Below are 19951 nucleotides of genomic sequence, written 5' to 3' on the forward strand. Positions count from 1 at the left end.
AGTTACAGAATTAGAGAAAAAAACATGTTTGAATAAAACAACCTCTATTATAATCACCAACACAAACATATTTTAAAACCTGTATTTATCCTTTGCTTTAAACTTCAAGGAGGAGAAGACAGAGAATTTAGTTTGGTTGTTACGTGCTTAATAAATGGTGTTGATGGGGAAATATTTTATTTCTCTGAACTACATAAATCAAATAACTAAATTTTTTTTCTTACTCTGCTACAGATAAACTATCCTGGAATAGGTAAATTCTGGTACTTTGAGGAAAAACCAGTTTAAAGAGATTTCTTCATATCCCCGTTAATAATATGGTTTTTAATGAAACATGCCCAATCCTGCAGCTGACAATTCTCATCTTCTACCTACCTTTATTCTAGTTCCCCAACTATTAACAAAAACATATATGAAGCATTTGGATTTCTGGACATTATTGTCTTCTGATAAACATTTTACAGGACTTATGTTTCAATTGGTTTATGTACAAAATCTGTCTAGATAGCAAAATACACTCTAATATCAGGATAAAGAGCTTATAATAATATTGATTCAGTCTTTTTTCCCCTGAGAAATCTTACCACAAAAAATCACAATATTTAAAACAATATTATAAAATTGGGGGCCACAAATTTTTTTTTAAAGAAAAATCTCCCATGATAAAAGCAAGGGGGGGGGTATAAATAAAAATCTAAAGAATCTACTAGATTCAAATATTACTATTTTCAGTTTAAATGAAAAGTGCAAACTACTGTAATGGGAAATCAATATAGGCACAAATAGAAGATTATTACTTTAAAGGTAATTTTTATTAAGTCCTACATAAAATAGTAAGAAATTAATTAGCTTCTAAATGTGATAAGCTAACCTTTCACTGGCAATTTACCTTTACAGTTAGTAGTCTATCTATTTAGAATTGACCTCTGCATAAAAGGTAGTGGGGGTGGGGGAGTTGGTGGGAAGACATTGCTGACTCAGCAAAAGTAAAAAGGATAAGAAAATCACATAGAACAAAAATATGCCAACACCTTTTACTCTTTGCTATGATAACCAAGTGTGCAAAATAGGTGTTTAACAGTAATGATTAACAGAGTAAAAACTTGAAATATGAAACTAAAATCTCAGAATGAACAACTGAAAAATGTTGTATTCATTGTATGAGCTTTATGAATACTAATAAAATAGGAGATGTTAAAAAAAACTATTTGGGAAATATTTTTGCAACCCTAAACTGTAACATGACCTTCAAATCAAACTAATTTATTTGGCTTTTCTGCCAAAATATCAATTATCTAACCTTATGCCCCATGTCTTATGACAGCTCAACACCAATTCTCTTGCATTTTTTAAGCTGAATACTTCTCTATCAAGTTGTAATCACATACCAGCTGTTTCCCTTGCTGCAGTATAGAAAGCAAATGTACAATGCAGGGTGCCATCTACTGAAACATGAATGCACAGACTAGTAAAAGAACAAGGAAGAGATATAATAGAAAGTAAACCTTAGAATTTACATAGTACACAGCTTTGTAGAATTCTATATGTAATAAAAGAAATTGTCTCATTTACCAACTATAATTCCTATTACAATATGAAATAAAGTAGAGCATAAGTGAGTTTATAATTAAAGCTGTTAGCAATCCTTATTTTACTACAGACTATTTAATGCCTGGCTACTGGCTCCTTTGCAGGCTGATTAAAAAAAGTCTATAACCTACAGGAGTACTTAAAGCCAAAGGAGGTTAATCATGCTTTTCTTAGAAAGTAATTCTCTTAGAATCAAACAAATGTTTGAAATTACATAGATAGCCATACCAATCTCTATTTTTACAAGCTTCTGTTTATTTAAACAACTATATTTTTCATTTGTCTTCAGGCATTAAACAAAACTTTATTATTATTTTTTTAACAAAAAGGTTCATTTTTTGATACAACCTTAATGTGAAAGAGGGAGAAAGGGTAGAATGGTGGATTATAAGTAATCTTCACAGATTAAACAAAATATTTGATAAAAATCATACATATGCAGGAATTAAAAAATATATTAGGCTGAATGTTTAGCACTAGTTTAGCAATCAAAACCAGAACTAAATGATACTGATCCACATAGTATGTAACTAAAAATCTGATAGATTTATTAGTTGAGAGATAATTTATTCTGGTAAATAGGAATATCTGATGCAATTGCTTAATTAAAAATTTGTTTTACATTATGGAATTTAATAAATCCTCTTATAACACTGATACTCAGAAAACAAAGCTTTGAGTAAGGTACTAAGAAAATTACATTATGAGATATGGGTAAAGCCTCCATATATTTACAATCAGCTAAAGATTTTTAAAATCTTTTAAAATCCTGTAATAAATTCTGCATGTTTACCTGTTAAATTTGGTGAGGCAGTAATTTGTAAAGGATATTCAATACCCTAAGAAAGATTTCTATCCGTGCACGTATGGCAAAATGTGTGTTCACACATAATAAAGTATTTGTTAATGCAAATCAGTTACCTGCTGTGGTCCTCGGACAGCTTTTCCTGGGGAATCCAGTGAGGGAAAAGGTGCATCAGATGGGTCCTGAAGTGGGAATGTATTTACATACAATGCATTATGGTCTGCAGGTGGCAAACACAAAGCTCTATCCACAATTGTCCAGATATCATTGTTTGCAAGATCTGAGCGTTTTTTGTCAGTTGCGTTAAGGTTTTGTATAGCTGTAGCTATGGGGTTAATTTCCTGAATTTCAAATAAAGTTTCTTCTCTTTTAACAAAGTTTCCTGGGTTGTCTCTGAGTTCCATATTAAATGTGTCCTGGCACATAACCTCAGATATGGTGGGATCAAGGATGCTGGGTCTCTCTGGAGTGCTATGTAAGAAAGTAGAGTCACTGTCCATAGGTGGAAACTTGACATTGAATTTCGAAAGTGATTCAAAAGAGGTGTTTTCCTCATCTCGGCCAGGTCCTCTTGCTGTGACAGATGTAATACATGCTGCGCCCCTATTTATATCATCTTTAGCCTGAGGCTTGAACAGCACTTCTTGTTTATCTGTTCTGTCTGTACACTGTATAGGCACAGAGCACTGGGTTTCTGTAAGAAAAAGCACAAAAGGAAAACAGTTACATTCAAATTAGTCTTAAAAAACTGCTCAATCAGCTCTGGAGAGAATATATATTTTTTTGCTATTGGGTTTCACAAAAACTGAAAATAAATGAATTTTTGCATCTGCTTTCATCTTACACAACAATGTAAGCCATCTCCAGCAGCAAACTGGAACACAGCTTATTAGTCACAACTGCTTTTGTCTTTTCCTAAGTCTTCTGCTGTAAACTTTGTCATATTGTTCATAGTAATATTATTCTACACTTAAAATAAAAACTTGCTTATAGTGTACACCTTTAAACATTTTTGTCAGTAACAAAAGCTGTAAAAATAAGATTGCTTAGACAAGTTGTTAAAAGGGAAACATCTTACATATAACACATAATCATAAATTTATGTACCTTCAATGCATTATATATATAACTGTCATTTATTATTTATGACATGATCTAGGTGGTTTATTACTTTCTATAAGTTTAACCATTGTCTAAACTTCCATGTGAGGAAACAGTGATAGAAATTGGAAAGAAAGAAGATGGTGGAAAAAAAGGGTAAAACTTGAGGCTGCATGTTAAGAAACCTCTATCCATTAATATATGATTTTCTCATACTTTAAAAGTTTCTACAGATTACAGGTAGATATATGACAGGTACCAGGACCTCTATAGCTCATTAACTTAGGCAACAATTCAGCTCTTGGGAAAACAGAAAGTAACTCAGTACTTGTAAGGATTAGAATTAGAGCTACAAGGTCCACAGATATATGAATTACTCTTATTCTCATTGTAGATTTGCTCTAACAAGCTGAATTTCCTGAATGCATACGTATTTTGAAACAGCAATTTAAAAGGGGGATTGGAATTGTTAAAAGGCAGGTATGAACTCAGTAAGAGCTGAAAATATGTAAGAGAAACAAAATGCAGATAAACTTAGAAAAAAACTATAGTTTAATGTAGATAGGGATAACAAGAATTGTATTTCACAACACAAAAGCAAAACCAAAACAAATCCCCCAAATGACAAAATCTCTTTCCATATTGATCTTTTTTTTTTTTGGTGGGTCATGGGGCTTGAACTCAGCCTGTGTGCTGTCCCTGAGCTCTTCAGCTCAAGGCTACTGACCTACCCTTGAGTGAAGCCCCACTTCCTGTTTTCTAGAGGCTAATTGGAGATAAGAGTCTCAGGTCCTTCTGTGCCCAGGCTGGCTTTGAACCTTGATCCTCAGATCTCAGCATCCTGATTAGCTAGGATTACAGGCCACCACGCCTGGCTCCATATTGATTTTGAGATATAGAAGAAACTAAGTTAGTTTTATAATGTCACCAAAAAGGTGATAATGTTGCTGAGATATTTTTAATTAATGGGTAAGTAGGAAAATTTAAAAACATAAAAAAATGACTGCCAACAACAAAGACACAAAGAAACTTGACCAATGATGTAGGTTCAAGTAGACAGGACATACAAAGAATGTTGTGATGTTGGTCTCTGTTAATAGGAACCTTATAGATGTCATACTTTTATATTATTTTTTCTTTGTAGTTTTAACACTTCCCTATCTTTCGCCACAACACAATGTAACATAAGGTATCTTCTGTTCAGATTATGATGTGTGGTTCAATGCCACTAACTTCTTTAGTTCATCCTATTATATATAGCAACTGGCCCTCTCCCATTCTCTGTCTCTGCCCCCCCATATCTCTCTCTCTCCCTCCCCCCTTTCTTTCTTTCTTTCTCTTCCTCCCCCCCTCTTTCTCTCTCTCTCTCTCTCTCTCTCTCTCTCTCTCTCTCTCTCTCTCTCTCTCTCTCTCTCTCTCTCTCTCTTTCTCTCTCTCTTTCGTCACATTATTTAGCCCAGTCTGAACTTGAACTCTTTGTCCTGCTTCAGTCATGCTGGGATTACAGGTATGTACCACTGTTCTCAGCTCTTTCCCTTATACTTATCCTTTATATCTTGGCTTAGACATTAGTTTCTCTGGATGGCTTTTACACAGTGCCCCAAGATCTAAGCATTCTTTTATCCATGTATTCTATCCAGTGTCTGACTCATAAATGTCCTTAAGAAATTAATTCTGAATGAAAGTGTATTTTTTCTTTACAAAGTCAGAATAATAATTTACATTTACTAGATAATCTGCCTGTGATTAGGGATGGTACAGTAATTGAAATCAAGCTCAATTGTTTATCTGGGCTTCTTTGACCTTTGAGGTAGTTAAAGTCTGTTAATTGAAGCACCCATTGTTCCTGACAGAAGACCTAAGGGTGGCAAGAAATTCTAAGAAACGTTCATTAAATTTTGTAAAATTGGAGAAGGAGGAAAGGCAACAAATGATCTTTAGGAGAACAGGAAGAATGCTTCAGAATTTGGTGCTGTTACTACTGGCAATTACTACATGATGAGTTTTAATTTATCTAATACTTAGACTAATTTCAATGTTGGTGTTATTGTCCCCAGTTTATGTTTGGAGAAATTGGGATATGGAGAGATTAAATCCAAGGCTGCATAGCTACTGAGTGGTGGATCTGGCACTAGAACCCAGGCAGTCTAACTCTAGAATCTGTGCTCAGAACCATAGTGCTAAATTGAACATGTTGGTTTCTATACATAGAGTAGTCCTCAAATTGACAGAATTGTGCTTAGAATTATTTTCCTACCAGTTGACCTATCCATCTTGTAAAGAAAACACAGAGACACCAAACAGCTGTAAGAAAGAAGGTGTTTTCTTTTTAGCATAGCTACCTGATCTACAACCTCAACTAAATTAAAACAATTTGAGTTAATCTGTCTGTGTGACAAGACAATATCTATTAAAAGAAGATTTAAACCTAAGATTCCTTTAGCAGTAGAAATCTAAGCTTAGAAACTTAAAATACAAACACAGTGCATGAAAATACTTGTTGTTCTGACACCACACTGAGAAACACAATCAGGTGAGTAAATAGCTTTTCTATTTTGTCTGCTTCAAGAATACTTATTTTTGCAAGGAAAACAAGTAAAATAAGAAGCATTTTTAGATTCCCAAATTTTATGTACAGGCTGTCTATTTAGACTACTTCTTAGCCTGTTATTATGAATTAATGACAAAGGAAGAAGCCCTATTTGTTGTTTGTGATCTCTAGTTCTACATTCTCCTCTTGTAACACACAAGGAAATGGCACCTGAAATTTGACCAAAATACTACTTTTCCCCTGAAGATTTTGCTTAACCGTACATTTCTATTATATCCTTTTTCAGGGCTACTGTCATATAATAAAGCACTAAAAGAATAATGCAACATGCATTAAATAAATCTCATTTAAAGTAGTTCCTTTGTGTTTTATTTAAAGTAGCATACATGCTCAGAAATCTTGCTTATATATATTCTCCTAAAATATATTATTTTTCCTTTCCCTTTTTGATATACTTCTGTTAAAGCATAGTATTTGATATTTTGCTTTCTGTTTGGAACAGGAAAATTTTTTTACTGGAGTTTGTAGCATAGCAGAGCTAAAACATTCCAAGATTTTATTTATCATTTTTGATGCAGAATAAAAGCTAAGAATCAGTTTTAGTAGGGCAGAAACAAGTTAAACACTCAGTGTTATAATTGACAGATACATAGTCAGCTTTAGACCTGTGCAATTTAAAAGTGGTCAAAGTATTAAGCCATTGATAATGGGGTATATTCTCTGCATAACAGAATAATATCACCATTACAATGTTTTGATAAGATGTTGATGCTTACAAAATGTATGTTTATGAATTCATGGTCTATATATCCATAGCTAGCATATTTTGTATAGAAATATTTCTTTTAGACATATCCGGCATCTTTAGTCTGCAGAGTCAATGAAAACGGCAAAAATTAAGATGGAGAAGTTAAGAGCCCTTTTTGAAGTAATGGAAATGAAAGGAGAGAAATATGTCCAACTACAAAGACCATTTTATTTCTTTCTTATCACAATCTACAACTTTTTAGATAAAATGTTAGGAGTTGTAAAAGACAGCTTCTATGATAAGATTTTTAAGTAGCTTAGACCCAAGAACTGTAGGAAATGAAAAGTGATCTTTAATTAGAGTGCTAGTCAGAACTGCCACAGAACCTCTCAGAGTAAAAACTGCAAATCACGTCACTTGGAAATTGTCTGCAGAATATCTCAAGTCAAAAGAGTAAAGGAGAGATTTATCGTTTTTAAATGACCAGTGTCCTTTCATTTTGTCTACTGCTTGGACACATTCCCTGTTATTTTATTGTTCATGTTTACCGAAGTGAACACCAGGAAGTCAGTGTGGAATTTTAGGGAAAGGTAAAAGTTTAAAAACAAGTAAACAAACAAAAAACCCCACACAATTTCTGTGAAACATACATTCCTCCGTTGTATTTTATACTAAATTTGTATTTGTGCCTCCAACAGAAAAGGTACTCAGGAAATCTGCATGCCACATTTTTATTTTTGAACCAAATCATTAGAAACTATAGTGCTCAATGAAATTTTAGGCAGAAGTTAAACATGAATATAATGCTATATATCTACTTAGCTCTCGTAGGTGGTGTTGCTTCAAGGTCACTTATTAATGTACAAGTTGATGTTTAATACAAACCCCAAGTAATAACTGAGAATGTTGAGCTGTGGGTGAGAGAAAAATGTAGAACCTTACACTAACATTTACAAAGTTTTCATACTGGAAACAAAATCAATTTCAACCAATAAAATTAAAATTACTGTAAGCAAAATCAAGTCTTACCAGATGCAGTGTCTTGTATATTAAGTCTGCTTAAGTGATCTTTTTGTGCTTTTGCTAGCATGCATATTCTATGAAATTCTTCTTTCAGATCGCAGAAAGTCTTCTCTATATTGTCCCTAAAAACAAATCAATATTTTAATATGTAATGCTATAAAATTATTTAAAATTAAATACTTTTGATTAATTATAATTAAATTTATGTATCAGCATTTTTGTACCCCTAATTATACAAAAGTTAAAAGTTTAGGGCTCAGAGTTTGGCCTGAGCTTGCCTAGCATGCATAAAGGCCCAGGTTCGATTCCTCAGTACCACGTACATAGAAAAAAAGCTGGAAATGGTGCTGTGGCTCAAGTGGTAGAGATTTAGACTTTAGAAAGCCCAAGGACAGTGCTCAGGACCTGAGTTCAAGCCCTAGGACTGGCAAAAAAAAAGAGAGAGAGAGAAAAAAATTAAAGTTTAAATATTATTTGGAATTTCGTATTCCCAAACAAGTTTAATATTTCAAGAGCAAGGCAGAAAATGATAAAAGTTCTCACACAAATATAGTACAGACTAGTATACTTTTTTTTTTTGGTGGGTCATGGGGCTTGAATTCTGCCTGGGCACTATCCCAGAGCTCTTCAGCTCAAGGCTACCACCCTACTCTCCAGCCAAGCCTCACTTCTCATTTTCTATAGCTTTATTGGAGATAAGAGTCTCAGGTCCTTTTGGGCCCAGACTGGCTTTGAACCTTGATCCTCAGATCTCAGCCTCTTGAGTAGCTAGGATTATAGGCATGAGCCACACGCTACACTTTAGTATATCTATTTATCTACATATCATACTGGTGTAGGCTTCTATTTCTCAAAAACTGTTTTTTTTAATTGTTAAATGGTAAACATCATAAATAGAATATTAAATACTTCTCATTTCAGTTAGGTACATGTGAAGACTTAACCATGTAAAATAATATAGCTATTACATATTGTCTATTGTAATAGAGCGCTTTAGAGAATCAGTTTTTAGATTCAGTTTTGCTATAAACTATATGACTTATTTAGGGCGTTTTTACATTAAAGAGCTTGGAGTTGTTCTGTTCCAGTTCTACAAAAGGGAGTAATTTTCTTTCTTTTTTTTTTTTTTGCCAGTCCTGGAGCTTGAACTCAGTGGCTGGGCACTGTCCTTGGACACTTTTTGCTTAAGGATAGTGCTCTGCTACTTGAACCACAGCACCACTTCTGGCTTTTTTTGAGTATATGGTACTGAGGAATTGAAATCAGGGCTTCATGTATGCTAGTAAGCACTCTACCACTAGGCTATGGTCCCAGCCCAAGGCAGCAATTTTCTTAAATTGTTAGAAATTTATATAAATATAAAATATTTATATTTCAGTATCTATAATTCTTGAGCTGGCAAAAAAGATATAGAATTACCTTTCATGGAATAAAGGAGTGACAAGACTTTTCGGTAAAGTCTCTTTTCTAGAAGAAGAAAGTTCTTGTCCTCTTATCTTAAACAAATAGAAAAATGATTATACTTCAATTGCTTCCAAACTCAAAAAAGGCTTGGTTAATAGAAAAAACAGTGTAAAATTTATTTTCTCTACTGAAAGACAAAAATCACTCAGTTTATACACACATATACCCACAATGTAAAATAATTTTTCTTTAAATGAAAGTAGAAAGTATTAAGTAATGTTTATGTCTTTTGCTACTCATTAATAATGGATTATACAGTACATTTAAATCAATAACTATGTTTCCTTTTTTCATATAATTTTTATTATAATTAATAGAAGGGTTACATTATATTCACCAGATAGAAGGTGCATTACTTCACATACATTGATACCCTTTCTCATGCTTTGGTCCCCATTTCCCTTCCCTCCCCTCCCTGCCCTTCATCTTGTTTTCCCCCCTTCCCTATCCTATTTCAAATAACCAGATAATAAACATACATACAATATATCAGATAGCAAGGTAAAATGCTGTAACAATATGAGATAACCAAGGGACAGCAAAAGAGATGAGAGATAACATAGTACATTAAGGACAACAATCACTCATTTTATGGCTTTTGTTTCTATATACTGGAAGTAAGTCCTTTCATTTAGTGTCATCTTATATGGCCTTATGTATCTAATACCTATATTTTCTGTTATAGATTCCTTGTTGGGTAATCATGTGCAAATAGAGGAAGAAAGAAAACAAATTATAGTTCTTATTATTTAATAAGCATTTTCCCCCATGCTGGTCCTGTGGCTTCAATTCAGGGCCCGGGCCCTGTCCCTAAGCTTTTCTGCTTAAAACTAGTGCTCTATCACTTAAGTCATAGCTCCATTTCTGGCTTGTGTGTGTGGGGAGGTGGGTGGGGGGAGGAAAGTAGGGGGTGTTACATGGAGATGAGTCTTACAGACATTCCTGTCCAGACTGGCTTGGAACTGTGATACTGAGATCTCAGCCTCCTGAGTACTTAGTATTACATGCATGTGCCACTGGCACCCACTTTAACAAGTATTTTTAAAGGTTTATAAAGATAATGCAATTAGATATTTATGCTGCTTCAACGCAGCTCTTGCCTTTCACTCCCACCTTGTGGCTCACACTGGTATTACACATCATCACATTTAAAAATCAGTATTAAATATTGTAATAATCTGTTCTACAATTCAGATTTAAAAAAATCTTTAATTATATCTATAAAGCTTTGTGTATTTTCTCAAACTATAAAATGGCAAATTCTGGATCTGAAGGAATCCTAATACCATATAGTCAACTAAAATCACAAAAATCATAAATTGAAACACAATCTAGAAGACATTTTTAGTGACTTAGATGTTATTCATTTAAATTCATTGATATCTACTAATACAGTGAAGGTTTTCTTTCTTGTTCTTAATCTTTCTTTAATTTTCCTTTCAAAAAATTAAAAATTCTTAGCTTTCTTACCTGTTCTTTAAACAAATTCTTGATTTGTTTGTTTTGCTTAAAATTAATATAGTCTAATTTATTTACTTTATTGATCAAATTTCCCATCCTTTTCTACATAAATACTGTAAGCATATGGAGTATTTTTTGTAGCAATTTAGAATTAGTCAATAAAATCCTGGCAATTAAAGTATTTGTGATTTTATATGATATACTGTTGGAGTGTAGCAAACTAAAGATTATTATTTTTTTAATGTATGCTGTTTATTTGACAAACAGGCCATGTCTTCAGCATTAAACCTGCTTTACTGAGCTTAATAAAGCAGTTGCATCAGAAAACGTTTTCACATTCACAGTTTGTTTTTAAAAGTGGTAGACAAGGTTTTTCTTTGGTGTTATGTGCAATTAGACACTCAATGGATTTCAGTGTAGAATTAGAAGATGAAGAAAAGTAGCATTTTAAAGTCAGCCAACCATTTTACGGCACTAAAACAAAACTTTAGCTACTCAGGAGGCTGAAATTCAGAAGATCATGGTTCAAGGCAAGCCAGGGTAGAAAAAAACACACAAGACTCCATCTCCAAAATAAGAGAGATAACTGAGGAAACAAACTCAGCAAGCCTGAGGTCCTGAATTCAAACCCAAGTGCCACCAAGCAAAAACGTATTATATTAAATCTGTATCAACAAAATCAAAGAGCTATAGTAAAGAATAAAATAACATTTGGGATCGCCATTGGTGCCTCATGCCTGTAAATCTTAGCTACTCAGGAGGCTAAGATTTAAGGATTGCAGTTTGAAGCCTGCCAGGAATGTCAGTGAAATTCTTATCTCCAATTAATCACAGAAAAAGCCAGTAATGGCACTGAGGCTCAAGTGGTAGAACACTAGCCTTGAGCAAAAGGAGCCCATGGACAGTAACCAGGCCCAGAGTTCAAGCCCCACATCTGGCCAAAAAACACAAAACAAAACCAAAAACAACCCAAACATTTACAGTAGAGTATTTAGCTCAGTAGAAGATCAATTGCCTGGCAAGTGCAAGGCCTTTAGTCTGGTACTCTGTTCTGCAAAAATAAATAACTACATTTGATCATTTAAATAAATTGGAATAAGTGATTTATTATATGAAAGGACTTCTTTTTACTATTAGAAAGCCTCAACATATTATTTTACTCAGAGCTAGAAAACAAAGCAGTGCTCTAGAACTTTAGTCTAAAACTGAAGACATTACAGAAAGCAATACAAACAATGTTAGTTTCCAAAACCCTGAGTTTCACCTAAGTCAGGATGGTCACTTCTGAGGTTAAATGAATCATTAAAACTAATGGAAATGAGAAGAGGCAAAGAACAAAGTGAAAATAATGGTTTTTGTTTGCCTTTGTAAATAACTGGTATCAACTTACTTCAGTAGTACTTAGATTTGATAACTAATGTGCTGGAAAAGATTGTTGGGAAAAGATTCCTAAGGTGTATTGGCAGACAGTAAAAGCAGGAGTCATTGATTATGAAATATTTGTTAAGAATCTAAAGATAATCAGAATACACTTCTAAACTGGGTGTGGTGGCTCACACCTGTAATCCTTGTCCGGAGCAAGAGTGGAATCAAACTGTACTTTGATTTGCATCAGATAATTGCTTGATTGTCTTATTGTTTTTTGGCTTTTAAAATAGTGTGGGCCTAATATATGGCCTAGATATGTAAAAGGGGGGTGTTCCTGAACCTTTTCAGCTGCTATTATAAGGCCAAAGAGGCTCAGATCTTGCTTTAGTTGTCCAAAGGCTTGTCGTACGACGATAGGGTCAGAACAAGCCAACAAGATGTCATCCATATAATGAACAATATAAAGAGAAGAAAATTTTTCACGAGTGGAAGAAATGGCTCTAGCTACAAAACTTTGACATAAAGTTGAGCTATTTGCCATGCCCTGTGGAAGCACAAGCCAGTGATATCGCTTCATGGGTTCTTTAAAATTAACAGAGGGGACGCTGAAGGCAAAGCGCTTACAGTCTTGAGGCGCCAGGGGTATAGTATAGAAACAATCCTTCAAATCTATAATAATCTTATAAGTATCCTTTGGGATTGCCATGGGTGAAGGCAAGCCAGGCTGTAGGGCCCCCATCAGTTCCATTGTGGCGTTCACTTTCCTCAAATCCTGTAACAGCCTCCATTTACCTGACTTTTTCTTTATAACAAAAATTGGAGAATTCCATGGAGAGTTAGAAGGGGCCACATGTCCCAAGTCCAGCTGTTCCTGTACCAGCTGCTGTACTGCAATGATCTTTTCTAGTGAAAGAGGCCACTGTTCGACCCATACCGGTTCTTCAGAGAGCCAATTTATGGGATCAGCATGAGGGGCAGGACAAACGACAGCTCCCGTTAAGGAATACCCTAATCCTTGTCTCGTAGGGTGAGACTGGGGTTGGAGTGGCTCTAGCTCCCCCTGTGCTGCTCGGCCTAGTCCCCTAAAGGGGAGGAGGCCTTGATCAAGTAACTGCTTAGTGACCGCAGCACTAGGACTAAACATATACACTCCCATTTTTTCCATGATATCACGACCCCATAAATTAATTGGCAGATGATCCAGGACAAATGGCTGAAAATGACCAGAGTGCCCTTCCTCATCTCTCCAAACAAGGATCGCACTGCTCTGCTGTGGGTCAGTTGCTTGCCCAACCCCCTGTAGGGAAGTCATAGAGGTTGTCAGGGGCCATTGGGCTGGCCAATGTTTTTTAGATATCACACACACATCTGCTCCAGTGTCTAATATTCCTTTAAAGGGCTTTTCTTGTATAAATATAGTCATCTCAGGCCTCTCTTGTTTTATGCTTTGTACCCAATAGTTATCAGAAGATCTAAATCCTCTCTGTCCACATGGGGAATTAGCAGTCTCCCCGGGAGGTAAAGGCACAAGTATTAGTTGTGCTAATTTTTGACCAGCTGGGATCGATACCACGTGTTTCGGGGCAGAGGCCATAACTTTGATTTCTCCACTACTGGGACACGATGCAGAAAGCCTCTGCTTGGATGGCAGAGATGGTGTCAGATCTTAGTCACTTGTGCTTGGCCAATCAAATTAATCAGAGCCGGGAGGTCATAGAATAGTTTGGAAGCATGCCTTACTAATGCAGGAACTTGTCAATCTTCTGTGATAGTGGGTAGTTTAAAGTCCTAATTGAGCGAAATTTTTATTTATTTATTTATTTATTTTTGACACCAGCCACAAATTCAGGAAAAGTTTGTGGATCTGAGGCTTGTGTCTCTATTAATCTGTTTAGATCTGACAACTGAAGCATTGTTAAGGTTGCAGAAATTTAGTTCCCCAGACAATCAAGAAAAAGCCTTTGCAAATGGGTGCTATGTAAGCTACACTATTGTAGCCAAAGATGGTTTGTGCAGTTGTTAAATGTTAAATATGATCTCCAGTTTGGAGCAAATTATTATTCCTGATATCTAATCCTTGCAATCCCTGATAAAACAGGCTAGGCTTCTTAAGGTCCCTGGTCAAGCACAGAGACAACGCCCTTGAGTCAGCTTGAAGAAGTCACAGAAGCTGAATCTCCGCCCATCAATCCCCTTTAGATGAAGGGACCAGTCATTTTTGGAAAGTGAGACAGGATAATTAGAGATAATTAGAGATAGTGGAAAGAATAGAAATTGCACTTGTGTTTCTTTTAAAATAAAGATGGGGGATATGTCGGGAGCAAGAGTGGAATCAAACTGTACTTTGATTTGCATCAGATAATTGCTTGATTGTGTTATTGTTTTTTGGCCTTCTCCTGTTCAATTGATCTGAGATTTACCATATGAATGTAACCCCCAACAGTTCCCTGATTAACCATCTGGATGTAACACCTGGCAGTGCCCTGGTCTCAAGAAGGGATATAAACTTTGAGTTGAGAATAAACGGGGCGCTGCAGTTTTTGCCTGGGCTGCAGACCTCCCGGACCCGATGTGTTTGTCTCTCTTCTAATTTTTCCAGTCCCTGCCCCCTATTTCAGGAACCCCAATTTGCTACCGGTAGGCCCCGGCAATCCTAGCTACTCAGGAGGCTGAGATCTGAGGATCAAGGTTCAAAGCCAGCTCAGGCACTAAAGTCTGTGAGACTCTAATCTCCAATTAATTACTAGAAAAATGGGAAGTGGGGCTGTGGTTCCAGGGGTAGGGCAGTAGCCTTGAGCTGAAGAGCTCAGGCACAGCACCCAGGCCCAGAGTTCAAGTCCCATGCCCGACTAAATAAATAAAAAAAATACAGTTCTGCTTACTGATTTTTTTGTTCTTCTTATTAAAGAATTATTGGCTATATATATTAAGCACACTGAAACTTCGTACCAAATACATTTGCTATGATATTTCAAATGAAAACTTTTTTTTTTGCCAGTCCTGGCTTGAACTCAGGGCCTGAGCACTGTCCTTGGGTTTTCTCAAGGTTAGAACTCTACCGCTTGAGCCACAGAACCACTTCCTGCTTTTTTCTATATATGTGGTACTAAGGAATTGAACCAGGGTCTACCTGCATGCTAGGCAGGCACTCTACCACTAGACTAAACTCTTGGACCCATGAAAACTTTTTTTAAAGCTAGTCTAGACTAGAACTCAAGCTCCTCCTGTCTCTATCTCCAGAATGCTGGTGAATAATACCACCTGTGGTCCTCAAATGAATATGTTTGGAGTCCCAGCATCCAGGAAAATTACACATATTTTAAATGTGTTACTTGGGGGGGAAAATGGAAGCAGTTTTTTGGCAAACATTTGAAGTAGAATTTGTTCAGAATGGGCACGGCAAGTTAATGTTATATTCCATTGTACTGGTCTGACACAGCTTATGAAAACAATAAATTTATTTTTAAAGGTTGTAGGATTAATATAGCCCTTGGCAACTTTTAATATTTGTATTACAAATGCTTTCCTTTCAATGTTCTCCTCTTTATCTTTCTCTATCCACAGGGTCTAACTATGTAGCCCAGACTGAACTGGCATTCCAGATCCTCCTATCTCAGGTTCCAAGTGCTAGGACTGGCAGGCCAAGAATAACCAAGCCTGGCCTCAATTCTAATGAGATTACACAGTTTGTTGAATATCCCAGAGAATAAGAAACCTTAGAAAGATATTACTTGTAGTTTTCTTTCTATTCTTTATTAGCCAAGTATAGCTTATATTACAGGAAAATAAAATTATTTGAACTTCAAACAAGAAGACGGGAATTTACACATCAAAAAATTTCTGAGCATTAATTCAACAACTAACTTTCTTTCTGAAAAACTAAAACTTAAGAATATTTAAGATTTTCAGTGCTATATGGAAATGTGGAACTTCATGGAAAGAACATTAAAATAAGACTTTTACATGTCATATACACTTTCTGCATGATGCTAGATACATCCTTCAACTAACTCTATTAGGATAAACCCACGTGAGTTTTAAAATATTATGAAATGTTTCCTTAAATTTTTGTATCAACTAAGAGAATATGTATTTAGTATGAGTCAATTTAAGCTAATTTGATGGGGATTATATAAAACATGCATATTTAGGTCCGGCTGAATATACAAAAATATTTAAAAGGGAGAAAAAAGGAACTAGTATAATCTAAAACCAGGTTTACCCTCCATGTAGAGATAATGAGATATGGCTGTGTTATAGTACTTGCCTAGCAGGCAAGCCCCTAGGTTCAATCACTAGCATCACAAGAGAAAAAATGAAAATAGTATTTTTGTATTGCCTTTCAGGATTTGTTAGACAGCACTTCTCAAAGAAAGATTTCAAAGCAGAATATCTGTCATTAAAATAGCAACTCCTATCATGGACACAAGTTTCTCATAAACAGAGATCCCAGATCTCAGGAGGTGAGGCAGGAGGGTCTTGTGTTTCAGATAAGTCTAGGCTATATATCTAGATGCTTTCTCAAATGAATACAACTGACAAATGGATTAAGAAAACGTGATGTACACATACACAATTTTATTCAGCCATCAGGAGTATTATTCTACTCTGTCATTTGCAGGGAAATGGAAGGACCTGGAAAAATAATATTGAGTAAAGTAAGCCAGGCTTAGAGAAACAAAGGACACGTTATCTTTCATGAAAGTTAGACATAAAATGTAACACATACAAAGTCATATGCATGCATACACAATCAAACTCACTAAAAGAATGTATAACTAGGAGTGAGTTTCCATGGTGTGTCTTCTTTTAACAATTAATAGGCAGTTCAACAAAATGAATACCAGGAATGGGGAACTAATGGGGATGAGTGAGGACAAACAGAAGGGATCTGTATAAATGAAAACAGGAATGGTGGGCAAATATAATCATAACACTAATGTACATACCTGAAAACTGACCTAGGAAACCTGAGGAGATAGGTGGAGATGGAATAGACAGAGGGATGTGGAAAGGGTGATACTGGCCAGCATTCCCTGTACATGTTAGACAGAAAGCCCTTTATACAGCTATTTGAAGAAAACAAATACAGTTAATAAAAAATAATGAAATAAATTAAAATTGAAAACATTTCTGAGAAAGCAAAAAAGCAAAGAAGTGTACCTTTTGTTTTGGCTGATTGTGGGACTTTAACTCTGGGCCTGGGCTCTTGGGCTGAAGGGAACTGCCCTGCCCCTTGAGCCACAATACCACTTCCGGTTTTCTGGTGGTTAATTGGAGATAAGAGTCTCATGGACTTTTTAGTGCCAGCGCTGGCTTTGAACTGTGATCGTCAGATCTCAGCCTCCTGAGTAGCTAGGATTACAGATGCACGCTACTGCCCCTGGCTGTATCTTAATTCATGTCTTTATTATAACTGATACTTTTTTTTTCCTTTTTCTGTTATAGAGAAAAGCAATGAAAAAATTTTCATTTAAAATTTGATTTTTCTTAATTATAAACAAAATCAGAAAAATTAAATTGCTTTATAAACTTTTAAAGATTATTAAACTCGTTAACATAATGCATTAACTTCCGATACTTTACTGAAACTTGCATTTTTATTTATTCATTTTTGCATTGGCAAGGATGGAACCTGGGGCCTTAGACAAGCAGTTTACCATTGAGTTACATCCCCAGATCTAAAACACTTACTCAAAATTAAAGTTAAGTGTTTGTTTGGGTTGGTCCTGGAACTTAAACTTGGGGGTCTGGACACTATCCCTGATCTTTTTAGCTCAAGACTAGTGCTCTATCACTTGAGCCACAGCTTCACTTTTGGCTTTTTGGTAGTTCATTGGAGGTAAGAGTCTCAGATTTCCTTGCTCCAGGCTGGCTTCAATCCACAATTCTCAAATCTGAGCTTCCTGAGCAGCTAAGATTACAGGTTTGAGCCATTGTCACCTCAAGATAAAAGTTTTTTTTTTTGGCAGTCCTGGGGACTGAACTTGGGGTCTGAGCAGTGTCCTTGGGCTTTCTCTAGGCTAGTGCTCTACCACTTGAGCTACAACACCACTTCGGCCTTTGTATGTATGTGGTACTGAGGAACTGAACCTGGATCTTCATGCATGCTAGGCAAGCACTCTACTAGTAGGCGAAACTCTTGGCAACAAGGTAAAGTTCTTAATGCTTTATCCCAGTGTGTGCATCAGTGATTACTGGTAAACCATGGCTGGGATCCTCATGCAAAAACAGTGTCTGTTTTAAGATGGCTTAAGGAACTGAGTGGCCAGATGCCAGCAGTTTAAAAACCAACGAGGACCGTGCTCTTTCAACAATGTGAACTAAGAAATAAGGCAAGGTAAGATGGGATGGATTGATAAACTGGGAACAGTTATAAAAATAAGCTTGATAAGATCCACTAAAGAAAAAGAAAAAAAAAAACAAATAGTGGAAAAAGCAAGTAAAACTAAGAATTCATTTATCACATATCTCTAAAATTTGTGAATTAAATGTTATAGGTCAAGTAGGCTGAATATTTCCTTTCTAGAGTTAGATACATTATATGAGATATGCATCTAAATCTGATAAATGAGTATAGATTTGAATTACTAAGGAGAAAACAGAAGAACAGGAAGAATAAAGGAGAACAGCCAGAAAAAAAAATTACAAAGAGATTTGGTAAGGATAGATATAAAAGCACAGCAAATAACTTTAAAGAAGGTAGGAAAATCATGGAAATTATATTTAATATATACAAATTTACAGACAAGTGAAGTCTATAGTTCTTTCACCCTCATTAACAATCCTGAAAATGTAACATATCAAGAGGAACAAAACCCTAAGAGCCTTGTCTGTTCTGCATGACAGTGTGCTAGGCAAACCTACTGCCAGTGCGGGAACAACTCCAGGGCAAAATGGGATCCATCCCAGAGTTCTGAAGGAAGTGGCAAGAAAATAAACAATATAAAAATAAAATTAAACACCCTAATTACTTCCAAGTATTTTACAGGGTTCTGGTTTAATGTAAATCTCCCCAAAATCTGTATCAATTTAATGCTACAATAAAACATACTCTTTTTAAAACGGATGAGTTCAGTTCTACTGAATTAACATAGAATAAAATTAGTTATTAGTTTCTATTACCTGTCTTTTTAGTCTTGTACTTTATATTAGGTTCCTTCTTTCTTTTCTTTCTTTGGCAGCACTAGAGCTTGAACTCATGGCCTTATGTTTCCTCAGAACTCTACTGGTGCTCTACACTTGAACCACACCTCTACTCCTGCTTTTTACTGGTTATTTTGGAGGTAGAATCTCTTGGGCTTTTCTGCCTGGGCTATTTTTGAACCATGATGCTCTGGATCTCAGCCTCCTGAGTAACTAGGATTTTAGGCATGAGCCACAACTATGAGACTGTGAATTTCTTTTCTTAAAGGTTAGAAACATAATTAATTCTGAGGTATCTTTCCATGCAAAGTAAAAACTGTATAAGACATCAATTTAAAGTTTCTCATATTTCCTTTACTGCTTCCCTAAACACTGTTCCAACCATCTTATACCAAGATGAACAGAAGACATTTTGTTGAAAGTGGCAATCATTTAAGATATTTGCATATATAACTCAACTGACTGCATTATTATTTTACATGTCAAATACTTAAGTATGGATTTTAATGTTTGCTTGAAACTTGGTTTGCCCTGGAAATATCAAATAATTTTTCTGGCAGGTGGAGTTGCATAAGCCTTAGTGCACCAGGCTTTCACTACTTAATAGTGTTTGGCTACCTGAGAAGCTAAGGACTACATACTATAGTTCACCTGGAGAGGGAATGAAGAATGGTAGTATTTACTTATTACACGA

The 19951-nt window shown here is 35.5% G+C and overlaps 1 protein-coding gene across 5 annotated transcripts in view; it reads right to left on the minus strand.

Annotated features, from left to right (window-relative positions):
- Tank (TRAF family member associated NFKB activator) overlaps nt 1-19951 on the minus strand; it is a 78072-nt gene that overhangs the window by 1633 nt on the left and 56488 nt on the right. For all 5 annotated transcript variants that reach the window (XM_090342749.1, XM_090342752.1, XM_090342751.1 and 2 more), the window contains exons 5-7: nt 9238-9314; nt 7825-7940; nt 2512-3089 (exon numbers count right to left, since the gene is read on the minus strand). In XM_090342749.1, coding sequence (XP_090198875.1) covers nt 2512-3089; nt 7825-7940; nt 9238-9314 — 771 coding nt within the window. The remainder of the gene's footprint in view (nt 1-2511; nt 3090-7824; nt 7941-9237; nt 9315-19951) is intronic.

This window comes from Megascapheus bottae, chromosome 12, assembly GCF_031878675.1.
Source record: "Megascapheus bottae isolate mThoBot1 chromosome 12, mThoBot2.hap1, whole genome shotgun sequence".
Classification (NCBI taxonomy): Eukaryota; Metazoa; Chordata; class Mammalia; order Rodentia; family Geomyidae; genus Megascapheus; species Megascapheus bottae.